Source organism: Diabrotica virgifera, chromosome 9 (assembly GCF_917563875.1).
Source record: "Diabrotica virgifera virgifera chromosome 9, PGI_DIABVI_V3a".
Classification (NCBI taxonomy): domain Eukaryota; kingdom Metazoa; phylum Arthropoda; class Insecta; order Coleoptera; family Chrysomelidae; genus Diabrotica; species Diabrotica virgifera.
The window spans coordinates 36,655,870-36,674,556 of record NC_065451.1 but is presented as its reverse complement, the minus strand read 5'-3'; the positions used below and the strand labels follow the sequence as shown (position 1 = coordinate 36,674,556).

At 33.1% G+C, this 18,687-nt stretch overlaps 1 protein-coding gene across 2 annotated transcripts in view; it reads right to left on the bottom strand.

Moving 5' to 3' along the window:
* The window catches only part of LOC114329386 (brain protein I3), an 85,140-nt gene that overhangs the window by 3,047 nt on the left and 63,406 nt on the right, over window positions 1–18,687 (bottom strand). For both annotated transcript variants that reach the window (XM_028278469.2, XM_028278470.2), the window contains 3 exons: window positions 18,572–18,613; window positions 11,645–11,683; window positions 11,515–11,559 (listed from right to left, as the gene is read on the bottom strand). In XM_028278469.2, the coding sequence (XP_028134270.1) occupies window positions 11,515–11,559; window positions 11,645–11,683; window positions 18,572–18,613 (126 nt within the window). The remainder of the gene's footprint in view (window positions 1–11,514; window positions 11,560–11,644; window positions 11,684–18,571; window positions 18,614–18,687) is intronic.

The window sequence follows — 18,687 nt, the reverse complement described above, 5'->3', positions numbered from 1 at the left end:
AATGGCAGTTTTTTCGTTTAAACCGCTACAGGTAAAAATACGGTAATTCAATATCTTATTTATAATATTCTTCTTTTGTATATAAGCCAAGGTTTAAAATGGCACTTACTGAATTTTCTTTCGATCCTTTTTTGTTTCGGAAAGTGCAAAATAAGACTAAAATTTCAAAAATAAAAAATGTGCTATAACTTATGCGAAAATGGCCTTAAGACTTTCATATTGCACAAAATGTTGAGTCAAACATTCCGTATAATGCACAAACAATTTTAATACGATTCGTCAATTAGTTTAAATTTTATTCAATTTGTTTATCGCAAAGAGCTTTTTTTCGCAATGTTATTTGTTCAGAAAATAATAATGACGTAGAAATTTTGTGGAAACCACATGCAAGAATAATAGTTAAGTTTTTAAAGTATTGAAAAATATCATTAAAATGTCGTTTTTATCACTCCGAAAAAAAATTTGGTAAAATAGTCATTTTTTGGCTTCTAAACAATTTGAATAACTTTGTTAATATTGACTATAGAGTAAATCTACTTTGGGATTTTAAAAGATTTTATTTTTATACTAATTTTCAGAAAAAACTTTTCGCCTAGTTTAATTAGGTTCAAAGTTAGCCACTTTTATTACTTAATTCGCAGTTACTTCTACGAGTATATACATCAAATTCTCCTGTAACAGTGTTAGTTACCATACTACTCCGAAACGGCTTGGCCGATTTTTATAAAATTTTACACTATTATCCTGTAGGACGTTGAAGAGGTTTTAATCTATTTTTTATACCCATAAGTTATAAGGGGGGTTGCCCCCTGACATTTTTTTATCTTTTTGGACAAAATTATCTACCTTAATTTTATATGATGTAGAATTAAAAAATACATACAACCCTTAATTTTCACTCTTCTATCACCAACCCCTATTTGTTAATAGCCATCTATATATTTACATCTATAAAATTCTCCTGTCACAGTGTTAGTTTCCATACTTCTCCGAGACCGCTTGACTCGGTCGTAATCTATTTTTCATATCCCTGAGTGATAAGGGGAGTTCCCCCTAACATTTTGTAATGTTAGGTGGGGTTGTGTGTACATAACGTACTCTATAAGACTACGAGTACATAAAAATTAAAAAATTATGATCAAAATCCATCAACAAGTTCCAGCGATATTAATCGCAGCATATTTTTGCAGAATCAGTTTCATTTTTTGAGTGCACGTATTTTAGTAATTCCCCTCCACCGACCACGAATTAATTCCTTTTCGGACGCCATTTTTAAAGCTTTATTAACCACTTTGTTGAGGTTCAAAGTTTACTCAAACTTTTACACATAACCTATATATCTTTAACTTCAAAATGGCTCTAGTTAGGTTGCTTAATTTTTATAAACAAAGTAGCCGTCAATTGAATAAATAAAGTGGCTAACTTTGACCGTAATTAACCTAGGCAAAAAGTTTTTCTTTAAAAATTCATATAAAAATACCAGTTTTTTAAATTACATTGTAGTTTTAGCCTACAGTCAGTATTAACAAAGTTATTCAAATTGTTTATAAGCCAAAAACGACTCTATTTTAGTAAAATGTTTGCTGAGTGATAAAAATAACTTTTTAATTATTTTTTTAAACGAGTTGAAAATATGACTATTCTGCTTTCACGTTGTTTTCACAGAATTGCTTGTATCATTATTATTTTCTGAACAATAATATTGCGAAAAAAAAGCTCTTTGGGAAAAACAAATTGAATAAAATTTAAACTAAATGACGCATCGTCTTAAAATTTTTTGTACATTGTACGGACTATTTGACTCAACTTTTCGTGCAATACGAAAGTTCTAAATTCATTTTTGCAAAAGTTATAGCAAATTTTTTATTTTCGAAAATATAGTTTTATTTTGCAATATCCGAAGCAACAAATAATCGTACCAACATTTAAAAAACGCTATTTTAAACCTTGGCTCATCTGCTAAAAGAAAAATGTTATAAATAAGACATTTAATTACTCTATTTTTACCTGTAGCGATTTAAACGAAAAAACTCTCATTTTTGACACTTATTTGTTAATAACTAAATTTCTCGTCCAAACTGTGACGGGCATTTTTGTATTTATAATGCATTAGGTATATAGTAGCCAAAAAGCCCATTTGCAACCTGGCTGCTCAAGTGTCCCGGACCTGGTATATTTTTGCCTTATTTCCCTGGTGTAAATAGGTTAATGGGTAACTGCGAGACTTGCAAGACCCTTGCAAGGGGCATATACTAGTTCGCTCCGGCGGCCAGATTTTAATACCCTACAGAAAAGGAGCATAGGTAAATTCGCTCCGGCCATATATTTCTTTGAAAAGATAGTTTAAAAATGCCTTTACTGGGTACACAATGAATAATAATGAATAGCCAGGGTCGTCGTATATAGACAATGTTTCCTTCATAAAGCAGGTACTTTAATACATTTTATTAGTAAAAAATTTAATAAATATATCTCAAACTTGTATTTACCTAAATGTAAAACTACTTCTTACTTAAAATTATATTAAAATTATAACCATATTATCACTAAAGAATTATGATGTTAGAGCATATATTCCCTTGTTCAATATTTGATTGGGTTTTTACGTATAAGAAATGGCAAGTGATATGTATTTGTTTGAAAAGGTTGGTAATTAGTAGTCACCTGAAATTTTATGATAAGATAGAGGGGTGGTGCAAATCTCATCATTATTACTTTAGTTACGGTTTGAATGTCTTTAGTTCATGATGGAGAAATCTGAAAGTCTATGTTATTTATTGACAATTACAAGTATAACTTCCATAAAATGCTTGCTAATAATACTAAAGGTTAACAGTGTGTAGAAAGAAGTTGCAAAGCATTTGTTAAAACTTTAAATATTTGTAACGTTGAATATCGTGATAACCACACCCATGAAAGTTTATCAAAAACAGCGTTAAACCAGCAAAAACTACAAGTAATGGTGTTAAGCGGAAGGCAATGGGCGATTTTTGTCAAAAACCATTGTAATTGATACACAGCGAAATTAATCAAGCTGCATTTTTGCTAAGCACATTATTTTTTTCAATAAAATACTTATTTATTCAGTTATTTGAGAAAACGTGTTTTTCTTTTGTCGAAAAATAAACATTTTTACTCGCTAATAACTCGAAAATAATAACTTAGTTAAAAAGACTCTCTAAAAACAAAAGTTGCTTAGAATTAGTCAATTTATCCATTTTTGGAATAATTTCAAAAGTATTTTTTCTCACCCATGAGAACCTTGGGAGCTTTCACCCCCCAAGTAAAAGCAACCAACGGCACTAGTCCAACTTTGAAGTAAAGGGTAAGCAGAACCTAAAACGAAATTTTCAAACAAATTCGTCGTAACGCAGAAAATTACACTCCAAAACGGTCATTTATTGGGCTAAATCTAAATAATCTAATTCCAACTGTCTACATAAATATGTAACAACCAATATTCTATACAATTTCCATATAAAATACAAAAATCACAGTACCAATTTTGCCGATATTAATTTTCCTAGAACTTAATAGATAATTACTTAATCCGCTTAACAATGGGAGCGAACTAGGTTATGGTTTTCGGAGCGAACTAGTATGTAATTAAGAGGGTTTTTTTGACCTTGGGAGCGAACTAGTGTGCTCCGCTTGCAAGACCAAGACCAAATAAAGACAGGAAGCGCAATACCAAGACCAAGACCAGGTGTACTGGCGCAATACCAAGACCAAGACTGCCTAAGTCTCGTCTTGTTTTTGCATTTGGGCAACACGAGTGGTTTTGCGACATTGCCAGATAAAATCGTCGAATAGTTGTTAATTTAGATACATTTAATATTCTTTTAATAAACATGAATATCGTAAGTGCCGTGAAAAATAGGACACTAATCAAACTTTCCGGTAACATCCTCGGAATCAGTGAAATGCGGTGGCCGGGATCAGGAGTATGTGAGGTAGATAGATATCAAGTATACCATGCCGGAAATGCCGACGCCAATCACTATAATGGAGTTGCAATCGTAGTAGCAAAACACTTAGCTCAATCAGTATTAACTTATATCCCCATATCTGACAGAGTAATGCTAGTGAAATTTAGTTCAAAGCCGTTCATTACCAATGTAATTCAGGTCTATGCCCCAATTTCTTGGGCCAGAAAATCTTTCTGAAGGTAATACATGGTCGTATCTACAATAAATGCGAGGAGTACCTGGATGGCACACAGTTTGGTTTCCGTAACGGGTTTGGAATGAGAGAGGCACTGTTTGGAGTGAACGTACTTGCTCAAAGATGTCGAGATATATCTGTAGACATATACTGTGGTTTTATTGACTTACAAAATGCATTTGAACGTGTTAAGCACTCTATATTGATCGAAGCTCTAAAAGGCTTGGATGGCAGAGACATTCGCATAATTTCAAATTTGTATCGGAATCAAACATCAGGTTTAGTAGATGGTGTGGAATCACAGGCTCTAAATATTAAAAGAGGAGTACGACAGGGATGCCTCTTGTCACCCCTGATTTTCAACGTTTACTACGAAAGAATTTTCAGGAAAGCACCTTCTGAAAAACAAGAAGGAATGCTTGTGAACGGTTAAGTCATCAATAATTTGCGATATGCGGACGATACAGTACTCCTAGCTTCTACACAAAAAGATCTGCAAACACTACTTGATAGTGTCGTTAAGAGTTGTAGGGAGGCAGGTCTAGATCTGAGCATACGGAAAACCAAAATACTCGCAATAAGTAAAAAACAGCATATAAAACCGTCTATAATATGTAAATAATACCAAACTTAAGCAAGTTGATAAAATCGTTTACCTTGGACAGCAATTAAATTGTAACGCAGAAAGTCACGGTGAAATTAGATCTAGGATAGAGCAGGCTAGAGCCGCTTTTAGAAGGATGTTCAAGGTGTTATGTAACAGAGACCTAAAATTGGCATTGAGGATCCGCCTACTTCGCTGCTACGTGTTCTCGGTCTTACTTTACGGTGTCGAGTCCTGGACTGTGAATAAAATCGATCTAAATCGCCTTGAAATGTGGTGCCATAGAAGAATTTTAAAAGTTTCCTGGGTGGAGAAGATTCGAAACTCCACAATACTAGAATGTCTCAGCAAGACTACTGAGATCATAAAAAGCATCAAGCAGAGAAAGCTGGAGTATTTCGGACATGTATGAGAGGTCCCAAATATAGGTTTCTACAAAATATCATGCAAGGAAAAATAGCAGGCAAATGCAGTCCCGGACGAACAAGAACCTTATGGTTGAAGATCTTGCGAGATTGGTATGGTGTTGATACAAGCATGCTATTTAGGGTGACAGTGAATAAAATTAAGATAGCTATGATGGTAACCAACGTTCTGAAAGGACATCGTACATGAAGAAGAAGAAGGTAACATCCTTAATCTCTGCCTTTTACAATTTATTAGGTAACGAGACGACGAATAAAGGAAACGAAAAGGACTCTACAATATGCAGTAATCTATGAACCACCAAAAAGTGGTTCTAAGAGAATTTTCAGACTTATTCTTTAGATCTAGGATTTCTTATTTCTCTTTAATTGATGTAGCTACCGCTACAAGGTCCGATACGCAGAATGATTTGTGAAATTCTGTCTACATAGGCAGTTTGGTGTCGTTTCGATTCAGAGGTATTCATGTAACCCTACTGAAGAGGTTTAGAGAGACCGAAACGGATGTATCCCAAGTAGCAATTTTACGACCTGCAACCAATTTTGTCCTAATGGGACGTTAAATTTAAGGACAAAATTGGTTCACAATAAGCCTTAACCAAGGACAACCTCTGTTTTTCCTATGGACCAACGTTGCTGCTAATAAGTAATATAATCTGATGACCAACCGATATCGGGAATAACGACGTCAATTATTAGGATAAGGTTTGACGTTAAGCTGACGTCGGTTTTAACCTATCTGTAGTATAAGTGCAATTAAGTGGCATACATCAACGACTACTCAACGTCGGGAATTACAACGTATTTTTTAGGATAGATGCCAACGTTCAGAGGACGTTGGTGTTTTATCGAGTATGGTAGACGTATTTTTCGGGAAGACGACAACGACAATCCAAAGTTGAGAATACCAACGTTAATTATTAGGTTAAGGTTTAACGTTAAGCTGACGTCGGGTATAACCTCTATACTACAATATAATTTACTGGAAGACATTTATTAACGACTGCTCAACGTCGGGGATTACAGAGTATTTATTAGTATCGAACCCAACGTTCAGGAGACGTCGGGTGTTTTCTCCACCAGATTAAGGCGTGTTCACGACGACGACCGGTCGTCGGGAGTCTGTCGTCAAGACCAGGTTGTTTGCGTTTACTTTAGGACGTATTAGGTATACCAATAGCTAAATTCGAGGTGTGCAAGGTAAAAATAGGTTATACTAAAGGTCGGCAGGGGGTGTCCTTGTCCAAATCAGTTAAAATGTAGTGACTGTCCATGTTTGTGCCCCATATGTTAATATCGGAATAATGCATGCATCAAAAATTTTGGATCTAAGATGTAGTTGAATTTGCTGATTTCTAAGTAAATAGTTCAGTTTGCCGAATGCTGCCCATGCCAACTTCTTCTTTTTATTTCTTCCGTTTGAATTTCCCTATTTAGTATTATTTTTTATCCAAGTATATATTATATTCTTCAACTTTTTCTATAGGTAACTTTATCGTTTATTATTGTCACGGTTTCTTCGGAGTGCATGACTTTTGTTTTGATTAAATTCATTTTCAGTCCTATTTTAGAAGATTCTGTGTGTAGTTCTGAAAGCATAGTTTGCAGTCCTTGTGGGTCATTAGCTACTAGGATTATGTCATCCGCAAATCGTAGATTACTGAGGTAGCGGCCATTGATATTTATTCCCTTACATTTCCAATTTAGATTTTTGAACACGTCCTCCAAAACTAAGGTGAACAGTTTGGGTGATAGAGTGTCTCCCTGTTTGGCTCCCCTGTTTAGTGGTAGAGGGTTCGTTTAATCATTTTCATTTAGGTAGTATGTAGCTGTAGCTTGGTTCATAGTTTATTTTATTAAGTTAATATATCTGCTGTATATTCTATAATTTTGCATTGCGTTTATTACGGTTGTTTGTTCTATAGTGTCGAAAGCTTTTTCGTACTCTACAAATGCTATAAAGGCTGGAAATTTGTATTCTTTACATTTTTCTATTAATATTTTTGTGGTTAACAGGTGATCAGAAGTTGAATAGCCTTTTCTAAAACCTGCCTGTTCATATGGTTGGTATTCATCTAATTTCCTTGTTAGTCGGGTAGTTATGACTTTGGTGAGTATTTTGAACAGGTGTGACAGTAGACTGATGGGCCTGTAGTTTTCCAACTTTCGATTATCACCTTTCTTGTGTAATAAGATTACTTTAGAGTTGTTCCAGCTCTTAGGGACTTTGCCCTGATGTAAACAACTGTCTACAAGCTTAGTTACAATTGCAATGAGTTGCTTACCTCCTTCTAATATCATATCTGTGGTAATACTATCTTCTCCTGCAGCTTTATTTCTCTTCATATTTTCCAATTCTGTAGTTACCTCTGAAATTGTTACTTTTGGCATTATTTCCGATCCAACATTTTTTATTAATTTCCGTGCTGGTCTCATTTCATCGTCTTGTTGATGTGTTGTAGAGTTCCGTGTAAAATTCTTCTATTCATTTCAGTATGTTTTCGCTAGTTGTGATTTCATTTTCGTCTTTTCCCTTAATGATATTATCTGACATCGTTCTCGTGTCGGTGTGAGGCATTTCATACTCTTATTTTTTTTCAATAGTTGTTGTTATTAATTTTTATTCTTCTTTTCTTTTTTGTTTTCTGATTCCTTTTCTAATCTGCCTATTAAGTTCTCTAGATATATTCTTCGGTTCCCTTTTCGTTAGATTTATTTAAGGTCTTCCTTTTTTCTATTTGTTTTAATATTTCTTTGTCTAATTCATTGTGTGTTGTTTTTGGGTTTTTCAGTTGCAGAATGCTTTTGTTCACTGTTTCGGTTATAAGGTTATTCAAATCATCAATATCATTTATCTGAGTTTATCTGCTGCATGTTAACTTGATTTAATGCATGCATATCTTTGTATTATATTCACTATTTTTTATTTCTTCAGATGTCCATTTGTATATTTTTTAATTATTCTTTTTCTTTCTAGTTTTTTGTTTATTGCTAGTTTTGTTCTTATTACTCTATGCTCGCTTCCTAGGTCAAACTGATTTAATACCGATACGTCTTTTACTAGGTTTCTATTTTTCGTTAAGATATAATCTATTTCATTCTTCGTCTTTTTATCGGGGTTCATCCATGTCCATTTTCTGCTTGGTTTTTTATTGAAAAAGGAGTTCATTGAGTACATGTTATGTTCATTCATGAAATTGAGAAGCATTTCTCCTCTATCGTTTCTTTTCCCATAGCCATAATTGCCAATTAAATGTTCATAATCTTCTTCTTTTTTTGTCCAATTTAGCATTAGAATCTCCTAATAGTATTTCGTAATTTGCTTTATTTGTTTCTATAGCTGTTCTTATTTCATCATAAAATATTTCTACTTCTTCTTCATCGTGGCTTTTGGTTGGAGCGTATACTTGAATCACTTTCAGAGTGGTTCTTTTATTAATTTTGATGATAATATATGCTACTCTGTCTTATATGGGCATGAATTCTTCGATACACTGTGTGAGATTTTGTTTTACCAAGAATCCCACTTGTCCAGGGCGCATCTGTTTTGAGATGGACGTTGAGAGGTGACTCAAATTTTTTTGCAGAAATTGTTTGAAAATAAATCAAATAATAATATTTCAGTTATCCTCCCTCTCAAAAAGGTCCGGAACATTGTTTAAATAATCAAAATGTCAAAAATTGAAGGAAAAATTCGATTTTTTTCTTCGTTTTTTGATTATAACTTTAAAAGTATTCATTTCCAATAAAAGTTGAACTAACATAAAAGTTGCGTAATTAAATTTCCTACAATATAGAATTGGTTAAAAATTTAAAAAATAGTCACCCTAGTTGCAAAATAGCAATAATTGCGAAAAAACCATACAAAAACAAGTATTCGCATTTATGCTACACTTAGGACCTTCATATTTCACCCAGAAAAACTTTATGATACAGTAAAACAATACTGTAAATTTCTTTAAGATCGGTTTAATAGATTTTGCAAAATAAATTTTGCAATCCTACTTTCGCAAAAAAAATTCATTTTTTCAAAATGTTATAGGACTGAAAATAAAGCAGATAGCAAGTTGAATTTTTTTTGCTTATAGAAGTTTACTGTACCTTTCATTTGCAATTTTCAAAATTAAAATCGATTAATTATCACGGCGTCAGAAAATTTTTGAAATAAAAAATAATTTTTGGTGCTACGCGCAGGACAGCGGTGTTCGATTCACACAAATTGATTTCCACCAAAATTTCTTCCAATCTTTATATAATATATTATTTTCTTGCTCTATATTTTGTTGTATTTTAATATTTTAATTCCACAAAAATCAAACTAATTTTATTATTGTTTGTGAAATATTGTTTAAACAATTGCATATGTTTAAAAATAATAAACTTTTATTATTTAAGTTAAAATATATGAACAAAGAAAGTTTTTGCTAATAAAAGTGTTATTTCAAAGGATAGAGTAGGTGTTTTTATTTTGCAATAAACAAATTTATTTATTTATATCGAAATGTAATAAAAATTAAAATGTATCAATCATTATCAAAGGTCATTAGAATGCCCAATCGAAGCAAACTATCCGCTGTCCTGCGCGTAGCACCAATAATTAATGTTTATTTAAAAAAATTCCTGACGCCGTGGTGTTAATCGATTTTAATTTTTCAAAATTGCAAATGAAAGGTACAGTACACTTCTATATATGCAAAATTTTCAACTTGCTACCTGCTTTATTTTCAGTCCTGTAACATTTTGAAAAAATGAATTTTTTTTACGAAAGCCGGATTGCAAAATTTATTTTGCAAAATCTACTGAACTGATCTTAATGAAATTTACAGTATTGTTTTACTGTATCATAAAGTTTTTCAGGATGAAATATGAAGGTCCTAAGTGTGGCATAAATGGTTGAAAAACGTAAAATACGAATACTTGTTTTTGCATGTTTTTTTTTTTCACAATTATTGCTATTTTGCAACAAGGGTGACTATTTTTAAATTCTTAACTAATTCTATATTGTAGCAAATTTAATTACGCAACTTTTATGTTGGTACAACTTTTCTCGAAAATGAATACTTTTAAAGTTATAATCAAATAACCAAGAAAAAAATCGAATTTTTCCTTAATTTTTTGACATTTTGATTATTTAAACAATGTTCCGGATCTTTTTGAGAGGGAGGATAACTCAAATATTATTATTTGATTTATTTTCTGCAATTTCTGCAAAAAAATTTGAGTCAACTCTCAACGTCCAAATGTACTAATATTTTTACAGATGGGCCCTGGTCTAACTCCAGAGTATTCGCCCCCTTTATGCATAAAATGTGTGCCATTTTTTAGTATTACATACTCATCACGTTTTCCTTCTGGTTTCGCATATACCCTGGATATCCCATTTTATATGAAAATTATAAAAGGCAGAGAGATTAAGGATGTTACCAGAAAGTGGCTCCAAGAGAATTTTCAGATTTATGGTTTAGATCTGGGACTTCTTATTTCTCTCAATAGATGTCACTACCGCTACAGCGTACGATACGCAGAATTATTTTTAAATTCTGCTTAAGTAGGCAGCTTGGTTTCATTTCTACTCAGAAGAGGTGTTCTTGTATCCCTACTGAAGAGTCCTGGAGAGACCGAAACGGACGTATAGGGATGGAAGATCATCTCTGAAATGAGGTGAAGTATAAGCTGTTATTAATTTATATTTTATCTCTATGTTATCATAGGCTTGTGGAAAATCTACAAAGATTTGGTAGATATCTACGTCGTGCTTCCAACAAAAAATATGTTCAAAAATGAATACCCATTGTCAATTTCGTTGCAACACGAAACTACAGCCGCATCATTATTTCAGTTCAATCAGAGAGTGCAGCAAGCACCTCTACCGGTTTCGAAACTTATTAATCTCTCATCAGGAGGCACATATGCTGCTCTCTCAGACCCAACTAGGACAAACCCCGGCGTGCAGTCACGGATTGCAACGAACGAAATGGCAGGGATGCCCTAGCGGCAACTGCTATCAAAAAACTAAATTTTCAATCTAATAGCACCTAAAACAACATCCAAAAATGTTATTCTACATCCTACCAGAGTGAAAACAATGGGAACCTTCTCTGGTAACACCTCCGAGGCTTCTACAATGTGCAAGCCATGACGGATGCTGAGACTAAGGAAGATGAGGGAATTTTACAATTTATAATTCACGTCCCATCTGCTCAGCGTGGTAAAGTTCCAACGAGAATGGTTCCCTTCGTACTCCAATCGGAGTAAAGTTTTTTTTTAATATGGTATTTTTTTAAACGGTTAATTTAAGAAACAATCAGCTAGTATACAAACCTGATGTAGAGGTTTGGGTTTGAGTTGCAGGTTGCATCATTATTACTGAAAAATATAAAAGAAGAAATATTAACGCAACATTCAAAATAATGGAATATTTTTTTTAATTCTTTAATAAATAAATCCTTACCTGGTGGGGGTGCGTGTTGTGGAGGGGGATAGCCGTAATCTGAAATTAAAAATATAATAAAAATACAATGCACAGGATGCACTTAATACAGTGGCGTAACTAGTCTGACTGCGCCCCAATGCAAGTATTTCCCATGTGCTCCTATTCGTAGAAAATTTTCCAGAATATCAGTTTTTGCGCCCCCCTAAGGCCTCAGCCCAAATGCACCGCATTGGTTGCATTGGCGTTAGTTACGTCACTGACTTAATGCAAGTTTTAAAACCTGATATCAACCTGTTAAAACCATAACATGGTATTAAAAATATTTCAGAGAACGGTAGTTCTCGCCAGTGGCCCACACTCCTCTACGTGCGACGCTATATACGCGAAGCTTTCGATTCTATCAACCTGACTGAATTGAAAAATGAGCCAAATACTATCTTAAAGTTTAGGAAAAAACCAGCCAATGGTTATATCAACCATCCATTTTGTTCCAAGGGTGTGAGTTTTACGGCCCTCCCCATTTGGGTCAGTTTTTCGTTCTCGTCCCCAAAACTCCCAAAAATTTCGAAAATTTTAGTCCAAACTTTGCGGTTTCTGATAGTATTGATCATTACATTTCCAAAGCATGTCTAATTGTGAAAATCGGTTATACAATTCAAAAGTTATCGAGCCAAGAAAATTGACTCATTTCTATTTAAAAAAGGAAAATGTTTATATGTAGTGTTCAATTTTCACACGCAAAAAAATATTCTTATATTTTTTACTGCATTAAATCTCTTATTCCAACCCTTAATTTAAATAAAACTGAAGCCAGCCCTGTTCAATAGTACCATTTTATCTTTTCTATTTCTTACCCTCTCTCCTCATCCCTTACAGACAGATAATTTTGGATTCGAGACAAAAGAAATCTTGGACTCTCTCTTTACCTACACCGGCCAGAGGGTGAGCTTCTCTCTGCTCGCTCTCTCTCATCACCGGTTTCACGGAAAAGCCGGTACCGCTCTTCTCTTCATTCTGGACGACCCAGCCTTTCTTTTGTGCCAAAACGAAATAAGCAGTACGTGTTACGTTACGTGACGAACAGTAATTCGCAAGTGCGGTAATCAAAACTCAATTCGTTGTGACCGCGGATCTAGTGATTTACAACATTGCACAACCTGGTAAGGCTCTCAATATAAATATTACTATTGTCTGTGTAAAACCTTATACCTTATCCTTTATACTTAAACCTGAACCAGTAAATCCTCATATACAGTCCACACCCTCTGAAAGTATATTCATACTGTCAAATATGTACAAGAATCGTACATGTAGGATGTATGTTTGTATACAGTGATGAGTGTGCTAATAACCGGCAAAATAGCGCATAAGATGGAAAACATAATAAATTGTGAGATAAAAAGGAATAAAACTAGTAGAGTTGTTAAATTTAGCGATAATAACATATAAACTGACATTATATTAATTGTTTCCCACCTTTAGACGTATCAGAGGAGATGTCAACTAAAACTGTCACTGTGACAGTGGCATTTTTTAAATTCGTTCGATACGTCTAAAGGTGGGAAACAATCAATATAATGTCAATCTATAAGTTACTATCGCTAAATTTAACACCTCCACTAGGTTCATCTCTTTTTATCTCACAACTTAATCTGTTTTCCATCTTTTGCGTTATTTTGTCGGTTATTAGTGCGCTCATCACTGCATGTGTGGAAAAGTTAGACCGATCCGAATTTTTTTGTATGTTAGGGACCTTCTACAAGAAGATGTCGGGACCGATTTAGAACCGGTGTAGTTTGTGATTTTTGACCACCCATAAGCCAGCCATAAAACTGGGTAGGTACAACACGGCATATTTTTTGGGGTTATGTAGCTTAGGTTTCAAGAGAGACAGGAAAACTGCAAATACACCTTTCTACAATAAGCTTTCAAATGTTGTCTAAGTGGTCAGGATTAGTGATGTAACGAATGTCATTTTTTGAACATTCGCGAATACGAATGCGAATATCTGCTACCGACATTCGCGAATGCGGATGCAAATGCGAATATTCTATTTTTTTAATTTGTGTCTATTTTTGACATGTTTTTAAATTCATAATGAAAAGTTAATTGATATTTAGTATAAATCAATCTGAATCTTAAGCTTTACTACATAATACCAAATAATAAAATAAAGTGAAGGCTGATAATGTGATTATACAAGGTAAAGTTACCATTTCGTTATATAAAAAAGATAAGAAATTAACAGATTTTGATTTTATCAACCTAATATTATCTTCAAATTATTTTTTTTCTGATATTTATATTCGCAAAACATTCGCACATATTTCTCGAATGCGAATAGGAATGCGAATATGCAAAAATATACGAATATTCGCGAATGTGAATACGAATATTCGTTACATCACTAGTCAGGATCGGACATACACAAGGCTCAGTATAGCCTAAAAACTGAAAAAATTAACTGAAAATTTTGGTTTTGCGGCAATTATTCAAAATTTCAACCTACGAATTACGCCAATAACTGAGCGTTTGTAGGGGGACTTTAGATTCGTCTAACGGTGTATACCTCATATCTGTCAAAATTTGAATTTTTAAATTATATGCCTCATAAGCATGATCATATCCCTTTCCTAGTGAACAAACCGGTTTTTGAAGCTCACTAAATCTTATAATAGCTTCGTTTATCATATTTGAACTTGGATGCATCAGACACTAGCTTTCAAACTCATGTTTGGTGATCACAATCGGTTAAGCCGTTTAGAAGTTATCGATCTCCAAAAGTATAATCCATTTAACAATTATCACCAAAATGCTCTAGCTGTAGTAGTCTAGGCGCCAAATAGAGGTCACCGTGTCATTTTCAATTCTGATGGACAGACTCAACGGTTTCTTATGGATTTTGGGCTGATGATTACGAATTTCGAGGGGGGATTTCATCCGAGTGGTCAAAAAATTGTTATAAACAATTTAATTGTTTATAAATTGTTTATAAGGCTCTGGCTCATAAACTAAGAGATAAAAAAATGTTTCAAATAAAATTTGTTCCCTAATAAAAAACGAGGCAACAACCGTTTACTAAACTTAAATCCGACAATTAGAACTCAAGATATTGTAAAATTAGTGCACAATGCAAATTGCAAAATAAGAATTTTTCGAAGCTCTACCGATCGTAACTCGGCTTCTACGCATGCAAATGAGCCTTATAAGGTGTCCTTTTAAAGTTTAATTAAGAGGATTCCAAACAAAGTTTGTTAAATTATTTGATCTTCATTTGTTTTAAAGTTATACCCGTTTGAAGTTATAATATTCTTTAAAAAATTGTACAATAACTTGTTTATAAAGGTTTCAAGCAAACTTGAGCTATAAACATTTATACTTTAATTAACAATAATGATAAAACAACTCAAAAGGAACAATTTGAGCTTACGAAAATGTTCGTAAGTTTATTTTTGGCTAAGATGTCGATATTTTAATGGCACGCTATGAGGCGCAAGATTGGCTGACAGTCAAGTAAGTATGTATTCTTCGACGCTTTATCGATCGTAACTCGGCTTCTACGCATGAAAATGAGCCAATATGTGATATCCATATAAAAATGGATCGAGTTCTTTTGCAGCATCATCATTGTATATAAAACGAGCATTTATGATGTGACGGCATACAAACAATTGACGGGACTTGATGGTGCTGCAAAAGAACTAGATCCACTTTATATGGATATCGCATAGATAATTAGACTCTGAAGCCTCAAAAAGTTTTAGTTTTACTGCCTACAAGAACAGACTTGTACCACCATGTAACTGATAAAATTTCGCTAAGAACTTATGCAGATGTAAAAAAGCTGATATTCCCTGTATATCTCTATGCAGATTTGCAGATGCATGAAAAAAATGTTTGTAAAAATAGTATTAATAAATAATATCAACTTACTTTTTAGTTATACTTCTGAAATATTAGTTTCTAATGTTTTTTTCTCATCTAGTGCAAAAAATAGAAGACAATGTAAATAGAATGAAAGGTGATAATACGAGGTACAGTATGATGATTTAATTATAAGAATTATATGATAAAATTTTATTAGGATCTTCAAAAATGAAAAATGAAGATAACGTATGTATACATAGAAATTATAATTTGCATCGAGAAGTTAGCGCGTGAACCTTTACGCGGTGAGCCCATCTTGCGCCTCATAGCGCGCGCCATTAAAATATCGACATCTTGGCCAACAATAAACTTATGAACATTTTCGTAACCTTAAATTGTTCGTTCTGAGTTTTTATATCATTATTGTTCATTAAAGTATAAATGTTTATAGCTCAAATTTGCTTGAAACCCTTATAAACAAATGAATGTACAATATTTTTAAGAAAATTGTAACTTCAAACGGGTATAACTTTAAAACAAATGAAGATCAAATAATTTAACAAACTTTGTTTGGAAGCCTGTTAATTAAGCTTTAAAACGACACCTTCCAAGACTTATTTGTATGCATAGAAGCCGAGTTACGATCGATAAAGCTTCGAAAAATACTTATTTTGCAATTTGCAATTTGCATTGTGCACTATATTTACAATATCTTGAGTTGTAATTGTTAGATTTAAGTTTAGTAAACGGTTTTTTCTTCGTTTTTATTAAGGAACAAATTTTGTTTGAAACATTTTTTTTATCTCTTTTAGTTTATGAGCCAGAGCTTTATAAACAATTTATAAACAATTAAATTGTTTATAACAATTTTTGACCACTCGCATCGAAATCCCCCCTCGAAATTCGTAATCAGCAGCCAAAAATCCATAAGAAATCGTTGAGTTTGTCCATCAGAATTGAATATGACACGGTGACCCCTCTGGCGCCTAGACTATAGTGGTTACGACGCTAAATTTGATTAGGCAATCTTAGTTCATTTGTTAGCCAACCTAATATTTTTTTTTCAATTTATTCCGAATAGAAAAAAATCTAATGTACATTCATCAGTGATCAGTGGTCGGCAAACTTTTTATCCAAAGAGCCAAATATGAACATTACAACAATTTAAAAAAAATTGGGAACCAACTCTGCTTGTTAAGCAAACTATTATTACGCTAAATAAAACTAAACGGTCTAATCAGTCTGTTAAGATAGTGAAAAATGCTCCCAGCGATATTCCAAAAGTAAAAGAACTACATGTTCTACATAAAAAAGTATTCGACCAAAAAAATGTTTAAACCCTTAGCCCCATCCATAATCCCCAAAAAAATTAAAATATGTTTTTTCGTTTTTGGGCGATATCTTCGTTTCTAATCATTTCCTACAACACTGTATTTTTTACAAAAATTTTGGCGCAAAATCCATTTTTTTTAATGTTTATATGTAGAACCGAAAAGGGAAAGAACACCAAATGTGAGCTTTTTAAGCTGATTATAAGAACCGGTAATATTATTTCAAGCGTCGAAAATGATCATATCTTTCTTCTCCATGTCATTCAATGCAGACCACTTCTTGTGTTGTGAATATTTTTTCTTCTCCAATATTTCCAATTCAACACAAAGACGTTCGTATTTAGAGCGCCATACCTCCTTGTTTTTTTAATCCAGAAATTGTATTTCAAAGCTATTAATAACAATTTCAAAATGAGAAAATTTCAACTCAGTTGTGGTAGTAGCATTAAGAGAATTTTTGACAAATTAAAGTTTGTAAGTTTGATAAAAGCTAATTTATCAGAATAAGATGTAATGTTTTTCCTACCAATTTTTTTAAATGAAAATATTATTGCACTTTTCGTGGATATTTGTGCCAGAGCCGCACCTAATGAGCCAAAGAGCCACATGCATCTCCGGAGTCGCACTTTGCCGACCACTGTTCTAGATCATTTGGGCGATAATGCGATAAAGGCGACCATTTATAACGTTTAACGTGTAATCGAGAAACAGTAAATTCGAGTTCATACCTTTAATTTAAAAAACTTTGAAAAGCTCTCTGTTGTAGCTGGAATATTGGGTGCGCTCCTCATTTGTACCTCGATTAGCGGTTTTTTCTTCTTGTACCAAGTTTTTCAAGATTTTTTATAAATTAAATGTATGAACTTTAAAGCAACGTTTCCCGAGTACACGTTAAGCATTATAAACCACTAAATCATTATCGCCGAAATGCTCTAGGGATTACGTCGCAAAACTTATGATCGAGAAATCCGAATTCATTTCCCAGTCAACCCACTATTTTGTTTTATTCTAATTTTTTTGTGTGTTCATCGAATGTACACTTATTTTTTTCTTTTCGGTGTAGATTGAAACATGAGATGCAGAAAAAACCGTCTGGAATTAAAACAAGCTGCTTTGTTTTGGTCGCTAGTGACTAAACATTTCTCCCCCTAACGTAATTGGGACCGTGCAAGTTCGGAAAAGCGACACCTATTTCTACGCTCTGAACTTTTATTCGCACTTTTAATTTTATTGGCCAATCATATGGTCCTGGTTACTGGATAATTGTCAAGGCCATAGTCCAAAAAAAAATAATAAGAAGAAAAAATAAGATTTAGGTTGTGTTATTCAAACGTAAACAATTGTATGTAGTAAATAAAATTAGTTATTAAAATGTAGTATTGCAAGCAAAATACAATTAATTAAATTTACCTTTATATAATAATTGCATATCATATCAATATTGTGAAGCAATATATAATTTTCCTTCTTAAATGACAATAGGTATGAAATGTACGTCAATTTGACAATTTCAGTTGACAATATGAATTATTTAAGAAAGTTGCAATATTTCTCCGCTATTCGCGCACGATCGTTTCGCGTATCCCTTCCAAGTACTTGCACACCGCGAATAGCATATTTACAGCATTAGTTGTATTATTCTTTATTGATTTATGTAGGTGTAAACTATTTTAAAGGTTCCAAATTAAAATAATAAATACCTATAAGTATATTGAATGTAGAATATTAAAAAATAAAAAAAACTTACTTGGTTGTTGTTGCTGGAAATTTGGTGGGGCGTTACCAGGATCTGAAATAAGATGCAAATATTTTAATGGTTGATGATTGCTTTATACTAGTATGTATTTGAGGTGTTTTAGGCAA